The 16,704-nt window shown below is 47.4% G+C and overlaps 1 protein-coding gene across 1 annotated transcript in view; it reads left to right on the top strand.

Annotated features, from left to right (window-relative positions):
- The window catches only part of ncanb (neurocan b), a 108,404-nt gene that overhangs the window by 33,080 nt on the left and 58,620 nt on the right, over positions 1-16,704 (top strand). The window contains exons 3-7 of the mRNA XM_035416146.1: positions 5,368-5,760; positions 11,279-11,453; positions 12,303-12,430; positions 13,798-14,091; positions 14,531-15,412. Of these exons, the coding sequence (XP_035272037.1) occupies positions 5,368-5,760; positions 11,279-11,453; positions 12,303-12,430; positions 13,798-14,091; positions 14,531-15,412 (1,872 nt within the window). The remainder of the gene's footprint in view (positions 1-5,367; positions 5,761-11,278; positions 11,454-12,302; positions 12,431-13,797; positions 14,092-14,530; positions 15,413-16,704) is intronic.

Genomic DNA, 16,704 nt, shown 5'->3' with positions numbered 1-16,704 from the left:
TTTTTTTTCCATAAAAAAAGTACAAGCAATTGATTTCTTTTGATTTGACGTTGCAAATTGCAGAGGGGAAGAAAGGAATACAATAGGGGTGGGGAAGAAAAAAGCCAATAAAGACAAACGTTTTTAGTGAAGTTGATGAAGGAGGAAGCATCGCGTGTCTGAATGTGCAGCCCTGTTTAATTCGCTGCACAGTTTGCCCTCTGCGCCGCGAGAGCATTAGCGCGGCTAAGGCAATAAGGATTACCGAGACGGTGTTTGCCCATCTCAGCTGTGGTGAGGGTTGGCAAATATGACTGCCTCGGCGAATTATCCCACGATTAAACCGTTTAAGAAAGAGGCGCTGCTCATTGGGGCATATTAAGAGGTTTCCGGAATGTTTTTAGTTTTTTCTGTGTAGTTGCAGATGGCTCCCCGTACAATAGATGCCCCGGTGTGCCTGGCACGCACAAAGCACTTGGTTTTCAGGTGCGGAGCTCTGCAGCAGACAAGCTGAAGAATGGACATTAGCCCTTTAAGGTGTGATGTCACAAATATCTGATTAGAATGCTCTTAGCTGAACATTCTAATGCTGATGTAGCAATCACTACTGGTAACTGAAAGCAATGGAGTTCTGTAATACTGACTGAGAATGTTGAAGAAAACATTTTTTTTTTTTTTTTTTTATAGCCAACAACTGCTCATGAAAGGGTTAAATGCCTGACAGGCAGGCAGGAAGTGCGGGGGCCCTGGTGGTGCTGTGTCCCCCTCGGCCCTGCAGGTTTCCTGGCTGCTGATGCACCTGGCAGGAATCTTTCAGCCTGAGCCCCTCTCTCCACAGGAGAGCCGTCTGAAGGTCAGGGGCGCTCCTTCCCTTTGTTCGGCTCTGGCTTCGCCCATGACCGTCTGCCGGACGCGCGTTCGTCCGCCGCGGTAAAACGCTCAGCGTTAAACGAACTCTTATGGTGTACATCTGCTCCCCCCTGATGGACTAAAATAAACTCGGTTAGAGTTCAGTAACCCTGGACGTTTCGTTGTGCAGTTTTCATTCCCAGTGCGTTCGGTTCCAGTACGGTTCCGGTGGGTGAAAAGCGTTCGCTCTGTTTACTTTCTGACTTTTGTCTGCTCCTGAGTGGCAGGATCAAATTCACCTCCACGCTTCTTTTTTAACATTGATGTTAAAAAAGGGAAAGACTCCGCGGTGAAGCTATCCGTGAGACATTGCTGTCACTTAGAAAGGACGTTTCACACTGAATAAAGAGCGTTCTAGGTTTCAAAGGGTCTTTCCTTGTAGAATATAGACTTTTCTGGGTTTTAAATGACATTCTGTGTGGAACAAGGACTGCTCTCGGTCTGAAAGGACATTCCATATAGAACAAAGACTGTGCTATACGTACGATGGCAATCCTTATGGAATGAAACACGTTCTATATTTGAAGGGCCAGTCAGTGAATAACCTGTTTTCTAGACTGAAATGCGTAACGTGCTTTAATGAAATCTTCGTATGTCACAGAATGAAGCTGCCTGTTTGTGTGCTGCTCAAATAAACGCTCAGCACGGAACACTTTTGAATTGGGAATCTCCACTGAGGCCACGGCTTGTCTCGCAGTCTGTCATCAGTGAGTCAGGGCGGTGATGTCACCGCTTCCGCCGAGGCGCAGTGACTGCGGCCGCATCCTGCGTGTGTCGCAGGAGCGCACCGCGCCGCAGCTTCATCACCGCCGGCCCCCTGAAATGGCCCCCCCCCTCCATACGCTGCCTGGGGGTGCCAGTGGCGGGGTCCGGGGAGCCGCGCACTGCACAGTGTAATTCATGTGTAATGGCCGCCGTGTTGACCCAGGCGAAGACAGACCGGTCAGGCGAAGAAGCGAAATGTAAAAGGTGATGACGAACGCAGCATTTAGCGCTAAGCGCCTTTAATCAACGAGCGCCGCGCGTTGGCGCTAATCTCCCGTTAAAGCGCGGCCCTCGCGTGAGCGGCTCCAGCGCACGCTTACCGCCATCCGCCCTGAAAGATATTCAGTCGCACGCGCTCTGGGCGTATGCTCAAGTGCACTTGTGGAATTAATGCGAAAGCAAAAGACTGACGTGCTGTATCCGTAGCATCTCGCCGGAGAGTGTGCTTCCTGTCCCATGAATAACAATTGACGTGGTTAGATTATTTAGATTAGCCGTTGTTCCCACGTGAACCCCTGGGAGTCCGCAGTGGAAGGGGTAGGCTTGCTGTTTTCATCCACACCGATGCATTAATACTCTAAAAACAGGATTTCTTAAACTGTATAATAGTATGTGTCTCTTCGGTGATTTTTTTCTTTCTGTAACTGTTATTTAATCTAAAATCCCACTGAGATGCAAAATTGCTTTTACGAGGGACGATCTGACCAAGAGAACAGCAAAAAAATAAATAAATGAATACAAAATATGATACAATAACAGACAACAGGATATTCTGGTGATATAAGGAAGAGAAGATGCATTTTGCCTCCCGCTAATTGATAACCTATGGCACAAGTACACAATGATTCGATAATGAGGGGACTGCCGTCAAAGAAAGCAAAGAGGCTGAAACAATGGACTTGCCTTTTACTTACCAATAACGACAGCAACTATTTCACAGTGCTTACTGTCAAAGACAAAACCATAGCACAATAAAAGCAGTGTCTATAAAACGTGGATATAGAACGCTGAGAAGTCTTACATTCTGCGAAAGCTTCCAGTGCACTTAATTAATTAGTGATGAATCTGAATAAATATAGAAAAAGGCATGAAAACTACAAGTCCGACAACATTAATTGTCACGTGGACCTTCCCACGTGAAAATGTGCAAAACAAATATGAAAAAGGAGACGCAGGCTGAGCTAATCTTGATTTTTTCATCTGAGGACTCTGGCGAGGTTTCATATGTGGGTGATAAGCCTCCAGCGAACTGTTGCTAATTCTCAGACTCTTTCTTTAAAAGACCCACTGGTCAGGAAAATAAGCTGCCTCAAGGATACCTGACAAAAAGAAATAAGTTTAAAATGAAATGGTCATGATATTAATGAGACACGAAAAAGAGGCCTCTTGCTCACCGACAAGCCAACTGTAACACTTTAAAAAATGTTTTTTTTTTTTTTTTTTAAACTAAGGTTAATTTGAATATCCATGCTCACAGAAGTACATTTTAGAGAAAGTGCTGAAAGCTTTGAGTGTTTTATCTACCCCAGTTTCCTAATTCCAATGCCTCCAACGGAAAGAGGCAGCATTACTATTCAGTAAGCTACAGAATTGTGAAACATACATTCTAAGGAACAGTCAGGATCTTAGAATGTCATGATTAGCTATTGCAAGCTAGCATTCAAGCAAATCATTTTTTGAAATTGATGTTTTTTTTGGGTTTTTTTTAACTTTGTGATGACACGTCAGCGCTTTTATATTTCATCATTTGTTTTCACAGACACTTCACAATAATGACACCCATTGGCTTTGGAAGTTAATGATATCTTAATGGCACATGGATTACAGGTGGCAAGAACATTTTACTGTGTACTGGCACTTTTTATAGCTTTCTGCTACGTCTAATAAGCTCTGCGTACGCAGTTTTTGTGCGCCTGTGAGATGCTCTTTTTCTCCATGCCACAACAGTCGCTGTATTGTAGTCCCTAACGATTCATTCAAGCGAGCCCACACATTAACATGGCATACATGGCGTACATGGCAAATGGACTTCATTACCCAGGTGGCCCCTGTCTTTTTCGACATTAGGTTGGCTCAAAAATGGGAAGCTTCGGAACAGACCGTTCCGGGATGTCTACGTCATGCGCGTAGGAGTGCGGCCACTTATTTATTTCCACTGGAAGCGCTGTGTTTTCGGTGAAAGGACTGTTCTGCGGGAGCCCAACCACTTCCACTTTATTAGAGAAAGAGGTGCGTAGCACACAGCCGTGCTGTAGCTGTGCAGCAGAAACAAAGTGAAGTGCCTTTGGGCAGATGTGTGAGAAGAGCAGTTTGTTTGGTCTAACCGAGCAAAGCCCAGATAACAACAAACGCAAGCTGCGCTTTATCTACCAATTTTAGTGGTGTGTCTTAGTATTATTTATGAGCCTCGCTCGCACTTAGCAAGTAAAGCTATTTCACTTTTCAACTTTGGCCACTCTGATACTGAAATTGTGATTTCCCTCACAGTACAGGCACCGGGTTTTCAGCGGTCGGATTGATGCGCCAGGGTGTTCAGCAATATTTTGGAGGGAAATTATAATTAGGCGAGAGCAGCCCAAAAATAAATAAAAGGCTTGTCGAAGGATTGCTTTTGGAGTTGAAGCCTAGATAGAAAGAAAAAGGAATGCGCTCTATGAAAGCAGATAAAATGTATGGCACAGACTGGAAAGGCATGACTCACGGCTCAGTGGAAAGTCATTGCATTTCGGGAGGTGGATCTCCTCTAGTCCTGCGGAGTTCATTATCCAGGAGAGTGACTCAAGCATTCGGAACAACAAGTTCCCGCTACGCCACTCTTATACAAGCCTCTTATACAGCAAATTAAATAAATGGGAAAGGCTGCATGTATGCAGCAAAAGAGAGAATTATTAAAACAAATCAATAAATTAATTTCCCTGCGCCTCTTGTGAATCTCGTTTTTTTTTTCTTCCTTCTTTTTTTTCATACATGCTGAGCCGTTCATATCAGCTTGAAATTAGATTTCATCTTTCCTGTATGAGGAAAACACATATTTCAGTGCACTTTCTCCTCTGGTTCCACTTGGTGATATCTTTAATAAATTGCAGTGATTTTATTAAGAGATGCCATTTCATGGTGGGCTTCACACAGTGAAAAATCCTGATTGGAGGTATATGCATATATATATATATATATATATATATATATATATATATATATAATAGTGATTAATTTTGACTTGAGAATGAGCCCCTGGTAGGAGAAGGCACTGCAGGCAGGTCTGACATACTGACACTTATTTCATATTGCCTTTTTAGTCTTTGCATAGACATTTCTGTAAAAAAAGAAAAAGAAAAAAAAGTTGTTAGGAGCCAAAGTATGACGGCTGGGCCCAAGGGGACTTGTTATCTCTAGGTATTCGGTAACTGAGGAGCGAAATGCAGAATCCCCATTTGTGCTTCTACATTTGAGTTCTGCTCATTGTGAATTTTGTCAAAAACTGTTCCGTTGTAAAAAAGTGATAAAGGTGTTATAGTCAAGCCTCTTTCATGTGCTTCTGTTGGGCTCTTCTGTAATTGGCTGTGGAATTAGATCTAACGGGTGATTAGCTGACTGTATGCTGAAGACCCAAAGTGAGGATTGACAGGAGCCAGCGTAGCCTGACTGTGAGTCTTGCAGATGGACGATGCGCGGCTGCCATGTTGGTGCTCCTTCACTTTCTCTCTTCCTCCGCAGGCTTGAGCAGGGCAGAGACGCTGGTGAACATGCGCAAAGTTACCCATCAGGCCGTGCGGGAGCAGCTGGCCGCCACCGCCTTCCTGCCCTGCGTCTTCACCCTGCGCCCCAGCCCGTCGCACGAGCCGCCCCGCATCAAGTGGACCAAGGTGTGGGGGCAGAGGGGCCCGGGCGGGACCCAGCGAGAGCAGTCCGTGCTCGTCGCCAAGGACAACGTGGTTAAGGTGAAAAAGGCCTTCCAGGGCCGCGTGACCCTGCCCGGTTACCAGGACAACCGCTACAACGCCACCCTGGCGCTGACGGGCCTGCGTTCCAGCGACACCGGAATGTACCGCTGCGAGGTGGTGGTGGGCCTAAACGACGAGCAGGACACTGTGCCGCTGGAGGTGACAGGTGAGCTCCGCGCCGCTACACAGCTAGCGCAAAATGTCCGCACATTGTCAGTGGAATGTTTTGTCAGTGTTATAACATTGTCACTACATGGCAACAACATAGTGAGAATGTTTTGTGTTAGCTGGGTATACAAGAGTCAGGTAACATCCAGAGTACAGAGTGCCTATTGTGTTTTGTGTGCAGGTCATACTTCAACAACATTTGGCGATGTCATAGGTGATTAATTGACTAGGATCAATTGCCTGAAAATTCCAGAATTGTTCAGAAACATCTGATTCGTTTTGCTATTTTATCAATGAATTAAATGGGTGTGTTTGTGTCAAATGAGCTATAGTGCAATGAGAGTTTTTGGTAATACCCTGGAATATGATCTGCATATCTTTGCTTATTTAAAGTGTTAATAAATGAATTATGACCAACTATAATAGTATTTGCTTAGGTTTAGTCCAACATTTATAAACATTGGTGAATGCCACTGTGTTATTAAGTATGAGGCCAGGATTGCCAAATTGAATTTATCTGCTAATTATTTATAACGCAGTTATTAATGCTTTATTAAACATTCATCAGATGTTGGCACTCTAAAAATGTTACTAGATTTTAAATTGTGCCCAGTGCCAGAGGTGTGAGGCTTTTGAGGGATTATTCCATCTGAGACATTACAGTAATTACTGGAGTCACTGTGTGGATGAATCTCAGCAGCCCGTTCCAGGTCACTTGCTGTTTTTAATCACTGCCAAACTCAAAGTTACCTTTAAAGTGTGCACTAACTGGACCCTGAGGGACGGGTTATTACACATCCCTCATTGAGACTGTAGTCCTGCCATGCACATGTATTCACACACACGCACGCATACACACACATACGCAAACACACACAGACACTCCCACACATGCACACACCCACACTTGCACACACGCATAGACACACCCAGGCATGCACAAACACTCACACGCGCACTCACACACACCCACACACACACACACAGACACACACACACACACACACACACACACACACATGCACACACACACACACACACACACACACACATGCACACACATGCACACACACACACACACACACACACACATGCACACACATGCACACACACACACATGCACACACATGCAGTCTAGAGTCAACCACAGGAGTGCTGTCTGTATTGGCTTTCTTCTCTTCCTGCCACTCATTTTGTGTTGTATTGTGCTTTCTGAGTGTCAATGTAGATCTTTTCTGCAATGCACAGGGTGACTCATTTCCCCATGATCCATCTGTCACTGGTGAAGACACAGCAAAGTGTTTTTTTTTTTTCTTCCTGCATATTAATCTGTCTTCGAGTCCCTTCAACAAATATTTCTCTACCTCTCAGCTCTACATCAATTAAAACCGTCTTATATGTTTATATCTTTGTCTCCAAGATACCACATTTATGGAATGGCCTACTCCAAATGCATTCATTTCCTCGGGATAATATGTGGTTTTCTTTAAGCATTGTGTGAACACTTTATTCCAGTCAGCCGTGTGCTGTGTGTAAGTTGAACCCCTGCACTTTGCTTAAGAGACTCCGTCCCCAAGCGCAGCCAATCGATTAACACGCCATGAAAACCCTTCTTCAGAAAAAAAACATTACTCATTTGACTGAAAGTGATCTCAAGGGCTTAGCCTTAATTGCAAGACATGGTTCATCGCATACAACGCTGCTATCAATATAGTTTCTGCAAGTCCTTAATTCCTTAATTAACAAGTATTGATACTCGTGGATAATGTCAATATCATATTAATTAAAGGGAATATGGCACACTAATTAGCATTTCTCTATTTTCTGATGAAAATTCCTTTTTTCTTTTCCTTTTTTTTTTTTTTTTTTTTAAAGCATTTTCCACCCGTATTGAGTGGTCAATTGTCTGTATCTTTCCAATTAGAGCTCGGACATTGATTCCCAGTGACGGCCCCTCGGAGGGATATCTCGAGAACTGGTGTTGAAACAGTAAAATTTTAAAAACGTACACGCGGGCGACATTTCTAGATAGCGTCCGCGCGCGTCCGCGCTAATGCGCCCGGAGAGGCGGTGGCCGCATCACCATTCAGGGGCTGAGCCCAGCCCGGCGAGCTCCGAGCATAAAACCTGATTACCCACGACGGGACGCCCAGGCCATCGCGCGCCGCACGTGGGGAACAGTTTAAAGTCGCCAATTAACCCAGATAGTACGGCTTGGCGGCTGTGTTGTGGCTATCGCCTGAGCATGCAAATTCCACACTGGAATTTGGGCTTCGCACAAGCCTCGGACCCAGGAGCTTTGAGTTAGGGGGCGGCAGTGTAGCACAGTGGTTAAGGAGCTGGTCTTGCGACGTAAAGGTCGCTGGTTCGATTCCCAGGTGGGACACTGCCATTGTACCCTTGAGCAAGGTACTAACCTGCATTGCTTCAGTAAATATCCGGCTGTATAAATGGAGCAATGTAAATGATATGTAAAAAAGGTGTGCAAGTTGGTCTGGATAAATGCCTGTAATTCAATGTAATCAGAGAGCAGTGCTTTCAATAGAACCACTGCCCACAAGGGGCTCAGTGAAAGGCATAGCCCTATCGTGAAGCAATACAGGAATCATCCTGAATCTCATCTCTCTTTGGTATGGCGGGTAACTTCAGTAAATATTAGCGTAAAGAGAATTTCAGACCAGTCCAGTAGAGGTTTGCATGGGGGCTGGAAATGAGGACCAAGCCACGGCCCTTCGTGGTCTTTACGGCCCAACCCAAACCAGCCCAAAAAGCTCCAAAGGTAGCACTACAAAAGCTTTGCGCCATTGTTGTCAATTGTTGCTAACGGCTGGAGTAAGTGTTTCTCCCAACATCACAGAGCTGAAATAGGCCTGATACCCAAACAAAAACACAGCATAGCCTACCTTGAGGTCCTGTCAGGTTGGGGTTAGTATGCAAACCTGCACCTCTAATAATAATAATAATAATAATAATAATAATAATATGGTTATGGAAAGGACTTTGCACACTCAGTTGATTTCAGTACCATTTTACATTCTTTTCAAGCGGTCGTCAATGAAACACATTGCTTATCCTCATTTTAAGCACATAAATTAAACCATTGCGATGGTGCATAATTCTGGTCCTTTGAGGAGTGAGACTGAAAGAAAGCAGGATTCTTGGAGGGGAAGAAGGAGAGGCCCATGAAAGGGAGGGCTTCAGCCAGCAGCCCTTTGAAGTGTTAGGCGCTGCGGTGGGGGAGTGCGGTGGGCAGTTGGGGGGAGTGTCGCTGATTCCACCCCACAGAGGAACTGAATAAAGAGGAGATCTCATTTTCTCTGCCTGGCCCTGCGGTGTGATTGCTGAAATTGGGCCCAAAAGCCTGAAGGGTTCTCTGTCATTCTTCTGTAGAAAGCGACCAGAGATAATGAAAATGAGCATTTTTTAAATTTGTATTCCTGCCCTCCCCGCCTGTCCGCTTGCTTTCATTCGGTTGTTTCCCTGGGGATCAGAAGTGTGCATTGGGGCGACTTTGGTTATGCTTGGGCTGGTTAAAGTGGCCTCTTGGCAGAAGCATTGGATGGGGGCACTTCAAAAGCAATACCCCTTGCGTCCCTCCCCGCTGTGGGGTGGGGCCCCATCTGTTCTCCTGTCAAAGGTCACACACTGGCGCACCCATTTCATTCCGGTGTCCTCCCTGTACCTCCTGCCTCACACTGCAGTCCAATTTACAGCCCAGTCTCTTAGAATGGACAACACTTCAGCTTCTGCCATGCCAGAAAAAATAAGAAAGTATTGAATAGTTGCTGATCAGTGACTGATCACGGCTAAAATGCTCAGCTAATGGGCAGACGCGGTTCCTTTGGAACGACATTCTTGGAAAAGCTGTGAGAAGAAGCTGCGTTCATGGTGTGATGTCAGGAAGTGATGATTTATTTTTAGACGTTCAAAATACCAGGTGGTAATTCCGTTGTTTCCCTCTTTCTTCTCTTCTTTCTTAAGAGTTAAGTTCCCTGGAGCTGATTTGCGTCATACTCCTCCCATTCTCCAGCTCAAATGGTGGTTTTTGGGAGTGAGGTGAATCAAGTGAACGCCTGTTAAAAAATAGATATTTTGTCCAGGAGGGACTGAAAAAAGACACTATAATAATTTCAGTTGTAACAGTCCACTTGACAAATTGTCAGCAATTTAAGGCTCTCAAAATGTTAGCACAGAAGTTTAGAAAGGGGCCGTCTGGGTAGTGTAGAGGTAGCCTATAAGCACTCGCCTACCACCGCAGAGACCACCTCACCTACCACCACAGCGATACTTCCGGCTTGGTCAGACGTTCCTACGAACACAATTGGCTGTGTTCGCGGGTGGGAGTCCTGATCGTTGCGACTCCTACTGGTTGGTCGGGGCGCCTGTTCAGCGGGGTGGGGATCTAGGGGAGATAGCGTGAACCTCCGCGTGTGTTACGCTCTCCCAGTGAAACCCCTCGCTGTCAGGTGAAAAGAAGCGTCTGGCGACTGTGTGAGGAGGAATGCACATGTATCAGAGGAGGCATGTGGTAGTCTACGCCCTCCCCAGACCGACAGAGGATAGCGCATCGACCAGGACTGTGTGATACACAGGAATTGGTATAGTGACTAGATTGGGGAGAAAATGGCAAAAAAAAGTTTAAAAAGCTTTTATTTAAAATGGGCAAGAATATAACTGTTATACAATGCATCAGTGGTGTTCTTACCCATTTACAAAAAGGTTTTTTTAAATTTTATACTGCATTGTTTTGAATGATGCAATGAATCTCCAATCATGTTACAAGTGTTTTTTAATGATTTAATCTGTGTTATGTCTTCTACCCCATTCTTGTAAAAAAAATAAAAAAAAAAACCCTACATTGCTTCAGTATGTAAGTCGATCTGGATAAGAGCGCCTGCGTTTTTCTAATATCTTGATTATATAGGGCAGTAGCTCTTGATAATTTACTTTCTGGCGCTCTGAGAAAATAGTGTTTATGATCAGTTAAGACATACAAATAGCTGCATTTGTCACACTGCACAACTACTGGGCAGAATAATACCAGGGATTTTTTCTAGGTCAGAGCTGGTATTAAAGGAGTCCCTGCATTTGTGCCGGTATGCCCCCATTCACAGCAGCGACACCCATGTAACCGTTAGGAGGGAATAGACGGAACGTTCCGTTTGAATTTGAAAAGGGAGTTTATGTTCACAGTATGGAATCACAGCAAATGGCCTGTGGCATTGTCTTGAGAGTTTAAACTATCCTGAAGTCCTGTAGCTCAAAATGCTAACTCCTTGGTTTCGGATTTGTACAGTCTGTACACAACCAAGGGCACGGTTTCCATATATGGTCTGTCTCTACATCTGATGTGTACATCAGAGCAGGTTTTATCTGCCGAAGCTGTGAGCCTCAGCGTGCGTGTGTGTGTGTTTGCGGTGAGTTTCGGAGCGTGCGTGTGTGTGTGTTTGTTTGCGGTGAGTTTCGGAGCGTGCGCGGTTGACTCTTTCGGTTTGACGTCCGTGTCCCCCGCCCAGGTGTGGTGTTCCACTACCGCGCTCCGCACGACCGCTACGCGCTTTCCTTCGCCGACGCCCGGCGCGTCTGCCTGGAGAACTCCGCCCACATCGCCACGCCCGCCCAGCTTCAGGCCACGTTTGACGACGGCTACGACAACTGCGACGCTGGATGGCTCTCTGACCAGACAGTCAGGTGAGGATGGGGATGGGACGGCCCCCGCACCTTTGCCAACGTGTAATCAGGACACCAGCCAATCGCCTGCTCTCCTAATGAACAACCTGCTTTACTTTAGAGAAATAATCGCGTACACTGAATCGTCCTGGCGCGTATGTGAGCCAATACGGGCCAAAACATCTGAACATGTGTCGGTGTGTAGCGCCTGCCTCAACACCCGTGGAATGGAGACTTTCTGGGCCTATATGAACATTGACAATCCCGCACTCAGTACATATACAGAGCTGGCTTCTCGGTGTTTATGCTTAGGGCATGGTAGAGCCCTGTAGCCTGCTGTGTTTCGCCCTTCCCCCGCCTCTCACTTTGCCCCCCCCCCCCCACTCGCCCCCCCACCCTGCAAGAACAGCTGTTTATTTTTCTTTCTCAGCCTGAGCTGAGCCCAGAACAACCGCTCTCACACCTGGGATGCCTTTAATTGTGTTGTATCCAGAGCAACCTGGCAGCAGCACTTCAGTGCTGATGGAAAGTGAAGTTGCACCATAGAATACAGAGTGATCAGGACCTGGGAGATCATGAGTTTTTTGGGTTTTTTTTTCCTTTTTTGTTGTAACCTGGTTAGAGCATTTAATGAATTCAGTGGCACGTATGAAACCTCCCTTTTGGATTTCCTGCACCCATGTGTGCTGTAGGAACAGTAATCTTCCCTAGTCGGTCTGCAGCTGCATGTCTCTCTCCGCTCCCCACCATTATTTGAATCAATGTTCTCTGGAGTAAATTGTACGGTAGAGGCTGGATGGAGTGCTCTTTGTTTCCAGCTGTGGGATTGGAGGAATGTCCTGATTTCATTGGCTCGTCTCATCTCCACAGGTACCCAATCCAGTTGCCAAGGCCTGGTTGCTATGGAGACAGAGAGGACTCACCTGGTGTGAGGAACTACGGCAACAGGGCCCCCGACGAGCTGTTTGATGTCTACTGCTTTGCACAGAAACTGCAAGGTAGGCTTCTGCAATCAGGGTCTGTTCACGAAGGGGGCCTCCAGTACCCTGTGACTCCGAGGGGAAATATCAGAAGCCCTGAGGCTGGAGGCGAACCTCAGTACATTGTTCCTGTCATATTTGCATTTTGCATTCAATGGCCATATTTCACCTAAATGACCATGTCACATATTCTAATTCCAAATGGTGCCTTGAGAAACAGAATGCCGTCTCAGATTTTTTTTTCTTTTTTCAAACAACAAAATTAGTTTGGCTGTAATATAATCAATAAGATCCCGAGGCTGTTCTGGAAAATAAATCTCTGCACAGTTATCAAGTAACATTTGGAAAGTAGTACTGATATGATCTGCTATAACACATTGCATTACATTACTTATTTGGCAGACGCTTTTATCCAAAGCGACGTACAATAAGTGCAACACCTGTAGTGTCACTGTGAGACTTGGGACTGCCATTTAATTGGAATTTCAAGCTGGACTGCTAGCTTATGGTTCTTCTGATATCTTAATTAGTTATTCTTGTCATTTGCTTAAAAAAAAGCGACCGAGTGCCAGTTGAGTTCAATCAGTGAACAGGTGAGAAAAGGAGCAGGACCAGAGCCGGGGGTTTGGCAGCTGTATTTGTGCTGCGTAATGGGGTCACCGGGGAGAGTGAAAAGGAGATAACAGGAAAATAAATCTGACGGTGATATTAAAAGAAGACAGATTAAGCAGAACAAAATAACGCCAAGGCTCGCAACAAAGGAAGGTCTCCCTGTAGGCAGCCCCGGGGCTCAAAGCAGAGTGCCATCGAATCTACGGGAAAAGAACACGCGACACTGCCCTCATTTTCACACCCGGAGGGCTGTACTGCACACGCACCTTAATGAAGCAATAGAACCGGCCCGCATGGTCAGCAGTCACCACACAGGCACCGACCGGCCCGTGAGCCGTGAGTTGGGTTGGCGCTGTCCGTGGTCCTGTAGCACTCACTGGAGTTGCTGAAAGGACAGCGCATTAGAAAGAGAGCTACTCTTCCCAACATCTCGCCCCACCACTTCATGCTCCTCCGATCAACCATCTCTCCTTTGCTGCGCTAAGCTCTCTCTCTCTCTCTCTCTCTCTCTCGGGCCCCTCCCCCATTCCCCGCCATCTACATTACATTACAGGCATTTAGCAGATGCTCCTATCCAGAGCAACTTACGCAACTTTTTTACATGGCATTCATTTATACTTCTGGATATATACTGACGCATTGCAGGTTAACTACCTTGCTCAAGGGTACTACAGCAGTGTCCTACCTGGGAATCGAACCTATGACTTTAGGTTACAAGACCCAGTCCGAGTCCAGGTCCTTCTAGTACAAGTCTGCACTCCCTTCTCCCCCAGGCGAGGTGTTCCACTCCACGTTGCCGGAGAAGCTGAGCCTGGCCTCAGCCTCCACCCACTGCCACTCCCTGGGAGGCCAGCTGTCCACGGTGGGGCAGCTGTACCTGGCCTGGCAAGCCGGGCTGGACCAATGCGACCCGGGCTGGCTGGCCGACGGCAGCGTGCGCTACCCAATCAACCAGCCCCGACGGAACTGCGGCGGGGACGAGCCGGGCGTCCGCACGCTCTACCACAACCCCAACCGCACCGGCTTCCCTGACACCACCGCCCTCTTCGACGCCTACTGTTTTAGAGGTATCATGGCAACCGTGATTCATATGTCTAGTTTGGTGTATGACATGTAGGGATTAATATTTAATAGCTTTGTGGAAAAAAAGTCTCTCACTATTATCTGGGGTACCCTCTGGATTACTTCTGATATCCTTTGCATATTTAATTTCTAATAACGGGTTGAAAATGTTAAGAGCTTCATTTAATATTCAGAAATAATTACATTGTATTTCATGTGTTTTACTAAAATACGTTCATCGAACGGAAAACAATGAACCGGGGCTGGATTCTTTTAATCTCAGAAAAATAAACAAACAAACAAAACCAACTCACGTTTGCCTGATAAAATGCATAATTCATAACTTTGCTGCAATGATGACATTAATATTTTAAGACAGGGTGTATACATGGGAAATCAGTAAACAAAAAGGTAATTAACTTCATACCACCGTCTGCATTGCAGGGAACGAGGCAGGAAGTCAGGTGATGGAAGCCGTAGGGTTCCTGCAGTCCGGGGGCTCTGGGTCCAACAGCACAGATGCCGGGCCGATCCCGGGCCTCGATTCCAGCGACGCCTCAAAGCGGCCCGCCCCCCAGCCGTCCACCTGGACCGGCCTGGTGGACCTGGAGAAGGAAGGGATCAACTCCATCGTGGGCATCGAGTCCTCGGAGATCTCGGAGGAGCACGTGGTGATCCACCTCAGGCCCGCCGAGGCGTCCGTGCGCTGGGCCGAGCCGCGGAGACCGGCCTACGGCGGGCTCCAGGAGGCCGCCGCCCCCAAACTCGCCACCCTCATGAGCCTCTCGTCTCTGGAGAACCTGGAGAACCAGGGGGGCTCCGCCAGAGAGGAGGAGGCAGACGAGGATCAGGACGTGGACGGACGTACGGAGCCTTCCTCCCCTCTGCGTTCCGCTGCCTCCTCTCCCGCCCCGCAGCCTCAGACCAGCAACGGCATCTTCTCCAACTTCGTCAACTCCATCATGAGGCCCTGGAGATACCTGACCGGCTCCGAGGCGGAGGTCCCCGCTGCACCGACCGGCCCGCCCAGGAAGAGCTCGGTGGAGATGCAGAAACCTGCGGGGTCGGGAAAGGGAATTCCAGGTGGAGGAAAGATGGAGGGGAGCAACAGGAGCACCAATAATGACATCATGGAGCACTTTGATGCAAAGGCTCCACTCAGGTCATCGGGTGGTGGCCCCCCAGGTCCAAATCAGGAACTCCCAGAGCGAGTGAGGAAGATCTTTCAGGAAACAAGGAGCAGCAATGCTACAAAGGCCAGCGTGATGGATCCCAATGGACATCCAACCAACTCACCTGCGTCGCTTAATACAGTCTCTTCAGGCGGTAAGAGCAATCTGTGGGTTATTGAGTTGTATCAAGCTCGCATGCCAGACATATCCACAACCGTTTTGTGGCTGGGATTTTAGGAATATTGATTCCAAACTTTTGTGGCTTCCGGGTTTTTGAACAGGTGTTGAAATCTATTTACCATCTGAATTCTCAGTATTTTGTGTTAATTAAAAAGAATGCAATGATTGGCTGATGTTGCGAGCATGAGGGATGGGATGCTTTACGAGCTGAGGCTGAGCCCAGGATCGGCTCTTACTCACTGCCCTCAAATGTTTCCACGGTCCCATCAGGCCATCGTGCGAGGCTGTTGTGAATGGCCTTGACAGGAGCCTCAGACGAGGGCAGCATCATTTGAATTTGTTTCTGCTTTTCGGGTTCGGGCCCAGATTCATTTTGACATCTGCTGGGGGCGCTTCTCACCGAAAGCTTCCGCAGAAACTCCGCAGAAAGAAAGAAAAAAAAACAGCACTGCAGTTTAGCGGTCTGGCAGCGCAGTGGGTCGGGTGAGCTCGGGACGCTGTTTCCGGGACAGCGGCGGTTCGGATGGTTCCCGCTCGTTTATCTCCGAGCGGGAGGGGGGCGGCTGGCGCAGTGTGGTGGAAGACGGCGGCGGCTCCTGAGACCGCTGGCGGAGAGGAAATGTAGGTTGAGTCTAAGCCGCCGTTAAGTCTCCTGGGAAGAGTCTGAGGGAGGAGAGGTGGGGGTGGATTTGACAGAGGTCACTGTACCGGGGATGTCTCCCTGTCAGCACCGTGGCTTCAAATTAGAGTCAGCGCCCGAGCTCTCTCCGCCGGCGCGAAGGAGCGGAGGAGCGGAGGGGCAGCTTTCCCTCGTCCTGTCCGAACCCGTGCCTCCGCGCGCCAGGAACTGGAGGAGGAGAAGTGTCACGAAATCCCGCGGCCGACAGCGAGGTTTGAGAAATGGTTCTGGTCATAATTTAATAAGTGTTGACCTTTTCCGTCCTCGAGGCTTCATTAATGCGGTTATCCTTCTCGGGCTGAATCCAACCCGAGGTGTTAATGTTTAACACTGGGTGAAAATATAGCTTTAGTCGGCATGTATTATTCAAGCCCGCTACCAATTAATTCGGCACTTCACGGTCACTGCCAGAGCTCCGGTGTTCTGAGTCACTCTCAATTAGGGCTCTGGCGTCTGAAGGCAGACCAGCCATCACCATGGTGAGGAGCTGCTGATGGAGAGACCGAAGATGAAAAGAAGAGGAACATTCTTTTGAAGCTGTTTTTGCTGGAAAGCCGTTCAGTAGACGTGCTCTTTTAAGCGGACGT

This window comes from Anguilla anguilla, chromosome 4 (genome assembly GCF_013347855.1).
Source record: "Anguilla anguilla isolate fAngAng1 chromosome 4, fAngAng1.pri, whole genome shotgun sequence".
In the NCBI taxonomy this organism is placed as follows: Eukaryota; Metazoa; Chordata; class Actinopteri; order Anguilliformes; family Anguillidae; genus Anguilla; species Anguilla anguilla.
The sequence above is the reverse complement of the archived record's forward strand: the minus strand, read 5'-3'. Positions and strand labels throughout refer to the sequence as shown.